The following is a 15,266-nucleotide window of genomic DNA, read 5'->3' as shown; positions in this document are numbered from 1 at the left end:
GAATTCTTCATCTAATTTCTGTTTTTTAGATATAATTGTAAAGATTTATTTACTAAGAGAATCTTAGACTGTTGAATATTATTGTCTGATGTTATATTGTTTAGATTTTATACATTTGCTGTGAAAATAATAAAGCATATATTTTTCTACAAGTATTTAAATCAGGGGTACCAAAGCAATTGTTATTTCCTATTAGGGCTGGAGCGATAGCACAGCGGGTAGGGCGTTCGCCTTACAAGCGGCCAACATGGCCGACCCGAGTTCGATTCCTCCGCCCCTCTCGGAGAGCCCGGCAAGCTACCAAGAGTATTTGATATGCCAGACACAGTAACAACAAAATCTCCAATGGAGACGTTACTGGGCCCGCTCGAGCAAATCGACGATCAACGGGAGGGCCTTTACCTTTTACCTTTATTAGGAAAAGTATCAAATATTTGTAAAATAGGTTGAATGCTAGGAATGAAATTTAAGGTATGACAGTACAGGCTTGTTTTTAAACTGGTTTAACTTCTTTCCTGGGAGTTTAACAAGTAACATGCTAGTTGTCTGCTGCTGAAATAACACACAGTATTTGAAACACAGGTTTGTTTTCAAGATATCTCACTGAATTCCTGTAGCCAAATATACATACGATGATAGGCGTATGGAACTGAAAGCTTTGGGCTGAGGATACATGATTAACACAAGGGTTTAAACTGAGCTAGTTTCTGAACTTGCATTCTGACCCCTAAGTGTATACTGTGTCTTAGAATCTCTTCTTTCATTTGTTTATGTTTGTATTTTTCTTCTCCAAACAAGTTGCAGACAATGAGTCCATTTAAAACTGGTTCAATTATGGCACTGAATTGCCACTTACGGCAGCAACAGATTTTCCTGCTCTCAAGCACTCGGCCACTTCCAACTGGACTAGGAAAGTCTTATTGATTGTTATTACATTACTTTGGCAATAATTATTTGCTCTACTCTAATTTTGAAGAGAATTTTGCAAGAGCTGAGCTGAAGCAGCATTTTGGTAACTTGACACGGTTTTCCTTTCAACCCCACTCAGGCGCGCGTGCGTGGCCCGCGCCCTCCCGCTGTGCTAAGGTTCTGCGGCTCTGGCCCTCTGCTGAGGGCTCCACCTTTCTCTGGGAGGTGCCTCAGTTTCTCCAACTCCAAAAAGCTCAGGATTCGCATCTCAAAAAGATGTGTCCTTAAGGCCTCAGAGGCTTCAGGACAGAGCGATTTCTTCTCGCTCTATTAGCTCTGAAAAGCTTCTTCGCAGGCCCCCTATGTATCTCCTGCAACAATTCGAAACGATCCAGGGCACAGGGCAGCTGCTAAGAGGGGCCGTATGCGGGGTTTATTTCTTTTGCCAAGTTTGCTTCGTTTTGTTTCCTTTCTCTGCTCCTGTGTCCCGGAGGGGCTGAGGACGCCAGTGCTTGTGGCCGATACTGAATCCAGGCCGCAGGGCTGCCCAGGAGAGCCGGGCTGCCGGCCAGCTCCGCCCAGGGGCTGCGACCGCCCCCACACCTCCCCGACCCTCCCCCGCCGCATCACCCCCACTGGGCACCGCCCACCCCGTCCCCGGCCCGCACCCTGCCGCTCAACCCCACCCCTCCCCTCCCCCCCACCGCCAGCACCCCCACTGGATACCGCCTATCCCTTCCCGGGCCCGCCCCTGCTGCTGCAAGCCCCCCGTACCCCGCACTGGGCACCGCCCACCCCAACCCGGACCCACCCCCTGCCGCTGCAACACCCCTACCAAGCACCCTCGCTGGGCACTGCCCACCCGTCCGGGGCCCGCCGCTGCTGCTGCGCCCCGCCCGCCCCCGTCACTCCCACTGGGCACCGCCCACCCGGTCAGCGGCCCGCACCCCTCCCGCTGGGCCCAGCCCGGCCCAACGTCTTGTTCACTCGGTGCCCGCGGCCGGTCGCTGCACGATGTCCACTGCCGGGACCCCGGTCACTCAGCAGGTCCTCGGGGTCGCCGAGCCGGCCGAGCCCCGCGGCCCGGAGCGCGGGCAACCGCTGGACTCCGCCGTGGCCGATCTCCCGGTGCTGGACGCTGCGGGCAGACAGCTGTCTTTCGGGGCGCTGTTCCGGGAGCGCCGGGCCGTGGTGGTGTTCGTGCGGGTGAGTGGGCCGCCGCGGGGGCCGAGGGACTCAGGCCCGGCCCTTTGCGCGCCACCTGCCCGGGGCGCGGAGCGTGCGACCCCCGGAGGCCACCGGGCCGGCCCGGTTTCCGCGCGCGGGACAGGAGCGGCCGAGCCCCGCGCGCCGAGAGTGCCCGCGCCCAGCCCACGCGCTCCGGTGCTCTCCGTGCTCCCGCGCGCCGGGAGTGCCCGCTCCCAGCCCAAGCGCTCCGGCGCCCTCGTACCCCCTCGCGCCGGGTGTGCCCGTGCCCAGCCGACGCGCTCCGGTGCTCCCGTGTCCCCACGCGCCGGGTGTGCCCGTGCCCAGCCCACGCGCTCCGGTTCTCCCTGTGTTCCCGCGCGCGGGACACCCAGTGCCCCGGAGCTCCGACCTCCGGGCGCCTTTGTCCCCTACCCGGGTGTGGCCGCGAGTCCGCGAGCTCTGGTGTCCCGGGCGCCTTCCACCCTCCTGGACCACGAGGTGGCTTGGCAGCGCGTGTTGCAGACTTGGTGGAGTCGGACGCTAACGTGGCTTCTCCCTTCCGTGCCCTGTCGGGATTCTAGCATTTCCTGTGTTACATCTGCAAGGAATACGTGGAAGACCTGGCCAAGATCCCCAAGAGTTTCCTGCAAGTAAGTCCTTAAGGAAGCAGCCGCTTTGCTCCAGCAGACTCAGTTGGGATGTGGAAAATAAAATTGATTAATTCAGTACCCCTGCTGTAATAGTGTTCTTTAATTTATACCGTTGAGAAACTAAAGTGAATTAACGACCATTTAAAATTCTTAGCAAAAGATATCTAAATTAATTAATTAATTGAAAATTTTAATATATGTTATTTTGGCTTAATTTTATTCTTTGAACTATTCTTTTAGAATCCTGTAGTGGGATTTAAACGGAGCAAGGGTTGAGTGGGGAGAATTGTAGGAAACATTTCATTTCTAATGACATGTGTATGTCCTTTTCTTTCCCTTAAAGGAAGCAAATGTCTCTCTTATAGTAATTGGACAGTCATCATATCATCATATTGAGGTAACTTATCACACATCAAGAAATTAACAAATTAAATGTTTCAGATATAAAAATTAACCATTAATTATAGTTTAAAATCGCTTTAAAATAGATTATGATTACTGTTCTTTCATACTCTTAAAAAATCATTTTTAAAAATTTTTATTTCAGTCTTTCTGCAAACTGACTGGGTATTCTTATGAAATCTATGTTGATCCCGAAAGAGAGATTTACAAGAGATTGGGGATGAAAAGAGGTGAAGAAATTGCTGCCTCAGGTAAGACATGACAGTCTTCCAGAATGGCCTGACGGTGCCTTTTCACACCTGGTAGATGGAACAAGTAGTAAGTTCATAAATCATGGTTCTAGAAGTGGTTCACACACTTAGACCCCAAAAAACTCATTTCCTAGGTGGAATGGTGTGAAAGCCTGGGAAACCCTAAATGGATGGGAAAAGCCAAACTGATTCCAGTGTACTCAGGATGGCTACCTTCTTTTGTGAAAATAAACGTAACTTTTGTAAACATGAAATCTAGGGCTTAGGAGACAGTACAAGCATTAAGCGTTTTCCTGAGTGTGCCCACGGTAAGCAGCACTGTCAGGTCTGACTTAGCTCCCATCCCACCCAGCTCCCCAGAAAGGACTGTGGTATGGATGGATGTGTGTGGTGAAAAAGACTTTTAAAATACTGCAGTTATCCCAAGATTATGGGAATGAGAAAAGTGGTGGGCTTTTGCTGCTGTTGTTATGGTTTTTTTTTTCAAGCAATGATTATATTTTACTTTGGGAACTAGAAGTAAAACAATATTGCATAGTTAGTATGTTTTCATAATTTAGCACCAACACCTTGTCTATTCCATCCTCTTTTTTCTTTTTTCTTTTTGGGTCACACCTGGCAAGGCTCAGGGGTTACTCCTGGCTCTGCACTCAGGAATTATTCTTGGCGGTGCTTGGAAGGACATATGGGATGCTGGGGATCAAAGCCCGGTTGGCCACGTGCAAGGCAAACACCCTCCCCGCTATCCTATCACTCCAGCGCGCTCTTCTTTTTTAAAATTTTATTTTAGACATCGTGGTTTACAAAGCTGTTCCTGGTATAGTTCCTTACATAAAACCCCCAGCCCCACACCTTCCAACAGACTGTCCACTGTCAGTTCTCCAGTGAGGAACTCTCCTTTCTCACCTGAAGCTCGGCTCTGGGAGTTCTTTTTTTTTTTTTTCAAATTTCATTTTATTTTTTTCCTTAATTTATATTTTTAAGGTTGTTCACAATAATTTGTTTTCCAACACCAGTCTCACCACCATTACATCTTACCTACCATCATTATTTCAAATTTTCCCAACTTAAGGCTGCCCCAATAGCAGGCCCTAAATAATTTATTTTATAGTGCTTGTTATGAATAATTCTCTAAAAATGATCGGAAAAGGTTTTCTTAGAATAAAATGTGGAAGATTGTTGTATATCTCACCCTGGAGCCATTGAGCCCTTGTATAAGAGATTACTAACATGTTGTTACAGGTTGAGCCTTGTGTGCTAATATTTGTTTTTAATTGAGATCGGTTGCCTTCTACCTTACATCCTATCCAATGTGTTCTACTCCTAGTATACCAGTAGTATAGTATGAGATGTCACGTGGCTGCATTTACAGCTGCACACTCCAGGACTCTGGGACCTCTTAAGTGATTGCTTTTCCTCTTTGTACTTTTTTATGTGCTCCATGACTGTGCTTAAGGCTACCAGGTGGAGGATTCTGATGCTCATTCATCTATTTGGAGGCCCCTCCCCTCAGGGAAGCGTGCTGTGCCGATGATGGAACCCACGTTCCTGGTGCAAAGCCTACACACACCAGCTGAGGGCTGGCCTCATGCCTCTTTTGAGGTCCACATTCCCTGCTCTTAGTATAATTATATATTTAGTATTTATTATTATAAGAGTTTAAAATGGCTTATATGTGTTTTAGGTAGAAAGAATTTGATTTCTGACATACCAAATAAGAGAGCTAGACTCAAATAATTCATCCACTCTCAACAAATAGTACTGAGCATCTGTATTGAAAGCACCCCAAGGCCAGTGATAAGAGGCAGTCTTAAACTGAAGTTTAATCTACTCCAAGGAACAGAACCAAACAGCCAACTGTAATAGAGTCTAAGGGTTTGCAATCCAAAAAAATATGTGCTGGCTCTAACTTTGCAGAAATGTCTGGGGAAAGAAGGATCTGGAAAGCCTTCTCCTAGATTTCGCTGGCTGCAGAGGGGCCAGCAGGTGCTGTTGCTGCCAGGAGCACACACTTGCAAGCAGAGAGGCATGAGCAACCAGGACTCTTGGGAAGTGCAGACACGTGTGGCCAGAGTTTAGGAGCCACTGTGGAGGTGGTGTGGACTGAAGTCAGGGTGTGGTCAGTTCATGGCATAGTGTGTGTGGAGGGCGGGGGGGAATCATGCCATAGAATTTGTTCTGTGGGTCCTGAGAGCCTCATGCAAATGTCTAAAGCAGAGAAGTGACATGATCAAAGATGCAGTGTGAAGGACTAGGTGGAGCTGGCCAGGCTGGAGCCGAATGCTCATCAGGAGGTCCCAGTGGGCTGCAGGGAAATGAGAAGCAAGGGCCTGGAGTGGAGGGGAGGATGGAGTGGGTCTGGGAGTGATTTGTGAGGTCGAATTGACATGATTCTTTGCTGTTTTTATTGTTGCTATTGTCATTGGGACTCAGCTGGTAGTTCATAGAGAAACTTACGGTGCCAGGAACTAAAGCCCAGACCTCACACATGCCTCATACATGCATAAGGCACAGGCTTGAGCCATACCCCCACCTCTTTCTGATGTTTGTTTTTAACTTTCATTTGTTTGGAGGCTGCGCCCCTCTGTGCTCAGGACTTACTTCTCAGGGCTCTGCTCTCAGGGATCACTCCTGGTGGGACTTAGGGGCCCATATGTGGTGATGGGGATTGAACACAGGTTGGCAAGTGCTCCAGCACCCCCTTTACTGATATTTTTAAAGAAAGCAACCTTTCTTTAAATCTTAAATTTAGTCCAGACTAATGATGTGTGTCATGAACTTGGGGTTCAGCTGGCTCCCTTCCCCCACTTTATCTGGGAAATAACAACAGTACAGATTGGTAGCTTTCCTTTTTCTGGTCGGGGATTGAGGGGAGGTATCTCCTAAGGAGGTTCTGGAGTTCCACTGGCTATTCTCAGCCAGTCTGACCAGTGGTTCAGTGCAGGGGCCCAAAGATGTGCTGCTGCCTGGACTTGCTGTGACGCAGTAACCTGCCACTTCAGCATGCACCGAGCTGCACTCTGGGACCATGCAGGTGCAGACATTTGAGCCAGGTCAGGTGTGTTCTAGGCATCACCCTAACCCTAGCCACTGTACTGTTTCCCAGCCAATTACTATTGATGCTTGTTTTCCTGAGCTTTAATAGTCTCAGCGTGGCTAAGGTCTTTTTATCATTTAATGCTTTGGATATAAACTGTGAGTTTCACTTCATAACACCTCATCCATCACTTGTTGCCCCAAAGATATAGAAAGCAGATAAATTATTAACCAAATAAATGCTTATAATCATAAAGCAGGTAAAGAAAGCAGATAAATTCTTAACCAAATAAATGCTTATAATCATAAAGAAAATGTATTTAAATCTTCTAAGTTCCTTTAATTTGCCCTATACTATTGTTACCAAACAAAAAATGTCAGATTAGGGGCCAGAGTGATAGTACAGGGGGCTTGCCTTGCCCATTCGACATGGGTTGCATTCCTGGCATCTCATATGGTCGACCCTGCCAGGACTGATTCCTGAGTGGACAGCCAGGAGTGAGCCCTGAGCTTCACCAGGTGTGGACCAAAAACCAGAAAAAGAAAGAAAATAATGCAGGTTTTACATAAAAGTTGAAGCTGGAAAAATAAGGGGTTGGCTTAAAGGCCTGGAGCACATATTTGCATGCTGACACCCTAGGTTTCATCCCTAACACCATATGGCCTCTCTATGTCACTTAGAGCCCCATTCCCCAGCACAGAATTGAGAATGGACCCTGAAATGCCCAAGTGTGACCTCAGAGCCAAAAACAAGCTAGACAAATGGGATTATGCTTAACAACTAACCTTGTTCAATTCTAGGTTGCGGGATCAATCAGATTAGAATTCTCTTTGGATATTAAATGGTCCCCACTGTTTTCATTTTCTCTTTTTATTTTTGTGGGAGATATCCCTGGTGAAGCAGGGGTCTTGGGCCCAGTCTCACTGATTCCTTGGTACCCCTGTGACCACACGCAGTGGTGCTAAGGTGGGGCTGTGTGTCAGTGGTGGACCCCAGAGCCTTGCAGATAGATGCAAGGCATGTGCTCAGTTCCTGCCCTGCTTCCTGGGCCCAGAGCCTCACTTGAATGGAAAGAGATAGCTTGGGCTTCTGAACATTACTTTTTGATCTAAGATAATAGAAAACAGTGTCTGAGTTAAGAGGCTGGTTAAAAAAAATTACATACTAATGGACCCATTAGATTGATGAAAACTAATAAACATCTGAAAATATTAAGAAATCAGACTGGTTGAAGCGGATTAGTCGTCAAAAAACAGAAAGCTAAATGCAAGGCCTAGCAAGTATTGAAGCAAGATTAGATACAAGGATAAAGAAGGTGAATCGCTTTACTCACAGGGAGTGGAAGTAAAGCTCGAATCACTGTGGGGAATGAAAATGAAAACTGAGAGCCAGGGAAATACAGAATGGTCACTATCATTGTACTGTTGCAGCTAAGCCTCCATCTCAGGAGAATACATGGTAGAAGGTTCATTATCTTTTGATTTATATTGCAAGACTGCTGTATTCAATGTGTGACCCAGATGCAGCGTCCAGGAAGGATGCAGTAGGAAGGGCACAGGCTTTCTACAGGCTCGAACGTCTTTTCAGCCCATGCTTACAAGAACACAGAAGCACATGTGGGAGGTGTTTAGGAGCTGGTGTGAAAAGTGATACTATTTTGCTCACCTTCATGTGACCATGTCAAATTGCTGGGTAGATGGAGGTGTAGTTCACCTACAGGGTCAAAAAGGAAAGGTGCATCTCTGGTGTCACATGTCTGTTAGAAAGGAATGCTGCCTGTTAGTGGGTGGGACTCTAATCAGTGTGCATGGGAGATTTGAAAGGAAAATACTAAAAGTTTGAGATGGCAGAACTATTCTTTTTTGAGTGGCAAAATGGGATCTAGGTCTAATATCACTTCTTTCCTTGAAGCACTAATAACAGTGCTTTAATTCTCAACTGATGATGTTAACCGATCGATTGACCATACCCACACAGTTATCAGGCTCATTGAGGTTTCTCGGGAGTTCAAGATGCTGCTCTGTCTAATGTTCATTGATTTAAAGAAGGCCTTTGATTCTGTTGAGACGGAAGTGGTCATCAAAGCCCTAGCCAAACAGGGCTTTCGAACTCAATACATCAGGATCCTCTGTGAACTGTATTATGGATTCACCACCAGGATCTCACCATTCTACAAGGAAGTGACCACTGGCGTAAAGAGGTGGGTTCAGCAGGGTGATACCATTTCACCAAAACTCTTCAGTGCCATCCTTGAGAACGTCATGTGACAACTGGAATGGGAAGGAATAGGAGGAGTGAAGATAGACGGTCGGCAACTACACTACCTCCGCTTCACTGATGACATCGTCTTATAACACCAAACATTAGCCAAGTGGCACAAATGCTGGCCAAGTTCGACCGTGAGTGTGAAGGGTCAGACTGCAGTTGAGTCTCACGAAGACAATGGTTATGAGAAATGGATTCGTTCCTGACATTCCATTCACTCTCAATGGAACGAATATTTCTGAATGAAACAGTTATGTGTACCTAGGTCAAGAACTCAACATGACGAGTTGCACAGAAGGAAGAGAGTGACTTGGAACGCCATCAAGAGCATTGAAGAAATAGCTAAGAGGATGAAGAACCTCCGGCTCCGGGCACATCTCTTCAACTCCACTGTTCTTCCTGCATTAACATATGCCTCAGAGACCTGGGCCCTACAAAAACTGGATGAGAGCGCCATTCGGGTCTCCCAAAAAGGAATCGAAAGAGCTGTTCTTGGAGTATCATGCTTCACTCAAGTGAGAGAAAGAATCTGGAGTTCAGACCTCCGTCGACGATCAAGAATCAGGGACGCTGTCTTATTTTCCAAGACGTCAAAAATCAGATGGGCTGGACACGCAATTCAATTTGGAGTCGACCGCTGGACTAGAGCTGTTACAGACTGGATTCTACAGAACGTCAAAACATTGCATGGCTGCCCACCTACGAGATGGTCAGACTTCTTCGTCAAGACCCTGCATGAACGGTTTGAGGCTCTTTGTGTTCCTGGAGTGAGCAGACACCACTAGGCTACACTGGCACATGACAGGGATGAATGAAGATGTTATTGGCACCCGCTTGAGCAAATCAAGTAATGGGATGTCAAGAGATTAAGATGTTAACCGAAAGCGGATTTCCCTCGCTGGTGGGTTCTTGAGAATTGTAGGAAAGATTTGCATACAAAACTTATTAGATTAAAGGTAAGAATTTATTGTACAGATGAAGTAGATGGATTCAGGTAGGTCTGGGTCCCTGTCCAGGTGTCCAGGCCTCTCCTTTGCCTATGAACGATGTCCCCAGTCCTGTCCCTGCGCTGATCTCTCTGTCCTCTGTGCACTTTTCCCATCTCTGGCCATGCCACATGCCTGTGGGCGAGATCCCAGTGCTCTGTGCCTGTCGCTGGCCCTCCCTACTGTACCCCAGCAGTTCCTGTCATTCTGTCTGGGCTTTCCTAATCTCCAACCATGGCCACGTATATGAGGGTGAGACACCTGTGTTTAGCTCCTTGTCACTACCTGGGCAGCATCAAGCCTGCCCGACCCTGAGCTTCCCTGGGCATCCAAGCCTTACTTGTCTTCTGCTGCTGTCTGGGCCTATGTGGGCTGCCTGTACTGCACTGTGTCCAGGGAACACAGCCCCACCGGAGAAAGGAGAGAGTCCAGAGAGTGCTGGAAGGGGGGGGGGCAAGGGGAAGAGGGAGAGAGGGAGGGAGGGAGGGAGGGAGGGAGGGAGAGAGAGAGAGAGAGAGAGAGAGAGAGAGAGAGAGAGAGAGAGAGAGAGAGAGAGAAAGGGTTTAAAGTGACCCGGCACTCCACACATCTGCTCCTTGTATAATGACAGTATCCCTTACCTCTCACAGAGGAGGTTTAGCATTATCTGGAAACATTTGTGGTTGTAAAAAGTGGTGAGAGGCTGGAGAGATAGTGCATCAGGGAAGGTGTTTGCCTTGCATGCTGGCACCCTGTAGAGTCCCCCAAGTCCTGCCAGGAATGAGCCCTTAGCTCAGAACCAGCAGCAAGCCCTGAATACTGTGAGATGTTGCCTCTAACCAAACACCAAATCAACCCCCACCCCAAGAAAAAAACCTTGGTGAACAGGTTAGAGAGATAATGCAGCAGTTAAGTCACTTGCCTTGCATGCGGCTGACCCAGCTTCAAGTCCCCACCACCACATCGGGTCTCCTGAACACTGTCAGGTGTGTCCCCCAAACCAAAACAAACAAAAGCAATTTGGTGGACAGAGCTACAGCATTCATTAGGTGCAGGGCGCTAAATTTGCTCTACACCCTGCACTTCATTGAAGAATTTTGTAGTCCAGAATATCAATAGTGAAAAACCTTCAAGAAGAGTTCACTAGAGGAAGTAAAAAGAGAAAAGCAGAAAGTTTGATAACCTACAACAAAGAAATGTTTGGTTGCCAGCCGCTCAGTAAAGCAGGAGCAGAGGAGACAGACTTAGGAAGAGCATTTCCACTTCTCTGCTCAGCCCAGCTTGGCCAAAGGCTCTCAGGAAATGCCTGGCCTAGAGCCAGAACTCACACAGGCATTTGGGGTCCATCACCTTTCCTTACCGGAAAGAATTTCAGAAGGCAATGAAATGAGGAAGCAAGGTAGGTCTTATTGAACTTATTTAGAAAGATATGTGAAAATGGGCTGAAGAGATATCACAGAGGGTAGGACATTTGCCTTTCATGTGGCCAAACCAGGTTTTATCCCTGGCATCCCATGCGGTCCTCCGAGAACTACCAGGAATGTACCTGAATGCCGAGCCAGGGGTTGGCTCTGAACATCACCAGGAGTGACCAGAAACTTTCTTTAAAATTTAAAAAATAAGATGTCAAGGGAAAGAGAAGGAGAAGTATATGTTCAAGAAAGGACACAGGTTTCTCTTAAGTGGAAATAAGCAAGCAAGATATACGTTCAAGGGAGAGCACAGGCTTGAAGAGTCAGGCCTGAATGGCTTTCAAAAGAAACTTCTAGGTTGTTGGGAGGATCCTCCCAGGATGGGAGAAGCATGCTGAAAGTAGACTATAGACCAAACATGATTGTCACCCATTGCCTCTTTTGCAAACCACAACACCCAATAAGAGAAAGAGAACAAAAGGGAATGCCTTGCCACAGAGGCAGGGTGAGATGGGAGTGGGGGTTCGGGGGGAGGGATACTGGGATCCGTGGTGGTGGGAAATGGGCACTGGTGGAGGGATGGGTATTTGATCATTGTATAATTGAAACCCAAACACAAAAATTTTTAAGTCTACAACTATACCTCATGATGTCTCACTAATAAAAATTTTTTTTAAAAAAGAAACTTTTATACATTTCTTCCAAATAGGTGTTTTTGTTGTTTGTTGTTGTTGTTTGTTTTTTTTTGTGTGTGTGTGTGTGTGTGTGTCACACCTGTTGATGCTCAGGAGTTACTCCTGGCTCTGCACTCAGGCATTACTCCTGGCGGTGCTTGGGGGACCACATAGGATGCCGGGGACCAAACCCAGGTTGGCTTTGTGTAAGGCTAATGCCCTAACCCACCCTCCACCCTGCATAGAGTTTGATACACATACAAGTTAACCTGGGTGTTATCACAGGAAAGCCTTGCACTGTTGGTAGTCTCTTCATAACCTCATCCCTTGCACTGTTGATTATTCTCTCATAATCTCCCGAATTCTTCTTAGCATCTCCTTTTCTGAGGAGGCCCACCTTTCTCTGGTTGGGCCCTTGTGTTTCTACAGCTGGGTGCTGCCTCAGTTTCTTTTCCAAGGGGCTTAGAATTTATATGTATTAAAAGGATGTGCTCTCCATACCTTTGAGTTACTTCAGAGCTAGAAAATCTCTTAAGTTTTATTTCTCAAAAGCACATTACAAGGGTCCCCCTACTTATCTGTCTATAGCAGTTTTATGGAAGTACTAAAATTTCCTTTTTAGTATCAAGTTGAATATAAAATAGTAATATCTAAAGACGGCTCCTAATATTTCAGGACACAGCCCCCACATCAAGTCAAATATACTCTCAGGAAGCATTCGGAGCCTGTGGCGGGCAGTGACTGGCCCTCTTTTTGATTTTCAAGGAGACCCAGCTCAACAAGGTGGAACCCTCATTTTAGGTCCAGGTAAGCATACCTTTCTGTGCTCTAGCCGGAGGCATCTTTTATTTTCAATACCTTCTGTATTTTGATATATAAATATTGAACGTAATGATCCCATTCATGCCTGAGTGATTTCAGATATTTGGAACAGGGAACATCAGCTGTGGTTTGTTGAATAGAATGCCTCTGGAATTCTTTTTACAAGTTTGGTAGTGGGGTCAGGGTGTGATTCACTACAGTGTATCAGTGTATGTCTCACACATATGAAATCTTGAGTTCAATCCCTGGCACTGCAAAAACAAAATGAAGGAGGAAAAGATTTATTTTGTATATTTTGTTTGTTTGGGCCATACCTGACTGTAGTAAGAGCTTAGTCCTGGCTCTCTGCTCAGGGATCATTCCTGGTGGTGCTCAGGGGACCATATAAGGTGCTGGGGATCAAAACTAGGTCAGCAACATGCAAGGCAAAGATCTTACCAGCTGTACTAACACTCTGGTCCCAGGAAGAGTTTTTTTTTAAGTTCAGATGTAATCTTTACTTAAGCGATAGCACAGCGAGTAGGGCGTTTGCCTTGCACGCAGTCAACCCGAGTTTGATTCCCAGCATCCCATATGGTCCCCTGAGCACCACCAGGAGTAATTCCTGAGTGTAAAGCTGGGAGTAACCCCTGTGCATCGCTGGGTGTGACCCAAAAAGCAGAAAACAAAAAGAAGGAAGTGTCTTTGATTTTAGAATCTTTCTTTTGCTAATAAGATACAGTATGCTACATAATTCTAATGATTTTTCCTATACTTATGTAACTCTTAGAAACTACAAAGACTGAGATGAGAAATTTCACAGTAATGTCATCCCAGTAGGATCATAGCAAAGCTGGTAGGAAAGTGGCACACAAGCCCACCAATCTCAGTGATCCTGAACAACGCACAGAAGGCTCAGCTGCACCAGCCAGCACAGCAGAACTCAGACATGGTGTTACCTTAGTAACACTACTGTGAGATATAACAATCATCACAAATTGACTCTTATTGATCTAAGAGATGATGATTACATTTGTCTTTGTGTTGTTACAAACAAGATGAAGTAAATTTGGATTTTGTAAAATATATCATTAGTAAATAGCCAGGCATAAATGAAGTCATGAAATTTGCTTATAAATGGATAGACATGGAGAATATCATGATGAGTGAAATGAGTCAGAAAGAGAGAGAGACAGATATAGAATAACTGCATTCATTGGTGGTGTATAAAAATATATAGTATAAGACTAATATCCATGGCTAAGGAAAACAGGGGCTTCAGTGTTGATTCAGTGTTTTGAATCAATCACAAGTATGTGGGGGGTGGGGGGTAGGTAAGATAGAGAAGAGACCAATATGATAATAGCTGGGAATGATCACGCCGGACAAGAATTGAGTGTTAAAAGTAAATAAAGAGAGAGAGAAAGAGAGAGAGAGAGAGAGAGAGAGAGAGAGAGAGAGAGAAAGTAGAAAAGTACCTGCCATAGAGGCAGGCTGTGAGGATGGTGGGGGAGGGTGATGGGAGGGAACTGGAGGACATTGATGCTGGGAAATGTACACTGGTGGAGGAATGGAGGGAATGTACACTGTATAACTGAAACCTAATCATTTATAAGGGTCTTTCTCATAGTGATTCAATTAAAAAAAAAGTAAAAAGAAATTGCAAAGCTTCCTCAATTCTAATAAGCAGTGCACTTAATGACTCATATTATCTGCCGACCTTAACCATTTCTTCTTTTTCTCTCTAGGGAATAACATCCATTTCATACACCGTGACAGGAATAGGTTGGATCACAAACCCATCAACTCTGTCTTACAGCTTGTCGGTGTTCAGCATGTGGACTTCACAAACAGACCTGTGGTTATCCATGTGTGACAGGACCGGCTGTCTGAGTCAGAGGTGCCCTTGCTGTCACGCCGGGTCCCTGGAGTGTGATGGTCTGGGCAGTGTCTGCCTTGTGGGCTCTGCCCCGCCTCTGAGGAATTTGAAAAGACCATGTCAGAGTTGAATTGCAAACTGAGAGGCAGCCATTGCCAAAAGTGATAGATATTTATGATTTTATGACTTTGTTTTTAGTTTCTTCTTGGGCCACACCCAGCAGTGTCCAGGGCTTACTCATGACTGAGCTCAGGAATCATTCCTGGTGGGCACATGGAATCATATGAGATGCTGGGGATAGAACCAGGAGGGCCCCATCCAAAGCAAGTGCCTTACCTGCTGTAGTATCACAGTCTCCCCTGGTTTTATGACTTTCAAAGTTTTATACAATATAAACTTTTAAAAATTATAAATACTGTTCTTCATCTACAGTCCTTTTTTCTATTTAATGGAAAGTTTTAGGCCTTGTCCCGCAGGTAGGTAGGAGGAGCAGGTCCGGGTCCGGGGTGGCACTCGTGCCCTGAGCCCCCACCCGTCCCCAGCACCTTCCAGCTTTCCCGCCACCGCTTCTGGCTCCTCTACTTCTGGTGGACCCAGAGCACTGTCTTGTCTTGCAGGTGTGGCCGTGGAGCCAGGGGACGTGGCCTCTGAGCTAGGGGGCGTGGCTAGAGGGCGCGGCCTCCTCTGAAGGATGTGGCCAATCACGCAGCTGCAGTTATTTTTCCCATTTCCTAGCACTTTGGACTCATATCTCAACATTCATCATGTAATTCGGGGGAGAATATCCAGGCCAGTAATCCACTAGTTTATCCCAATTGCACCATAAAACCCGT

General features: G+C 46.5%; 1 protein-coding gene across 1 annotated transcript; it reads left to right on the top strand.

Annotated features, from left to right (window-relative positions):
• The first annotated feature begins 1,886 nt into the window (after nt 1–1,886).
• Nucleotides 1,887–14,479, top strand: LOC130045818 (peroxiredoxin-like 2C). Its single transcript, XM_056138701.1, has 6 exons — nt 1,887–2,115; nt 2,679–2,747; nt 3,091–3,144; nt 3,295–3,400; nt 12,429–12,560; nt 14,303–14,479. Exons 1-6 carry the CDS (start codon nt 1,924–1,926, stop codon nt 14,428–14,430), a joined length of 681 nt encoding a protein of 226 aa, XP_055994676.1. The 5' UTR covers nt 1,887–1,923; the 3' UTR covers nt 14,431–14,479.
• Nucleotides 14,480–15,266: the final 787 nt, after the last annotated feature.

The sequence above is a fragment of the Sorex fumeus genome, unplaced genomic scaffold (assembly GCF_029834395.1).
Source record: "Sorex fumeus unplaced genomic scaffold, SorFum_2.1 ptg000129l, whole genome shotgun sequence".
Lineage (NCBI taxonomy): Eukaryota > Metazoa > Chordata > Mammalia > Eulipotyphla > Soricidae > Sorex > Sorex fumeus.
Note: the sequence above shows the minus strand (reverse complement) of the source record. Positions and strands in the feature narration are given on the sequence as shown.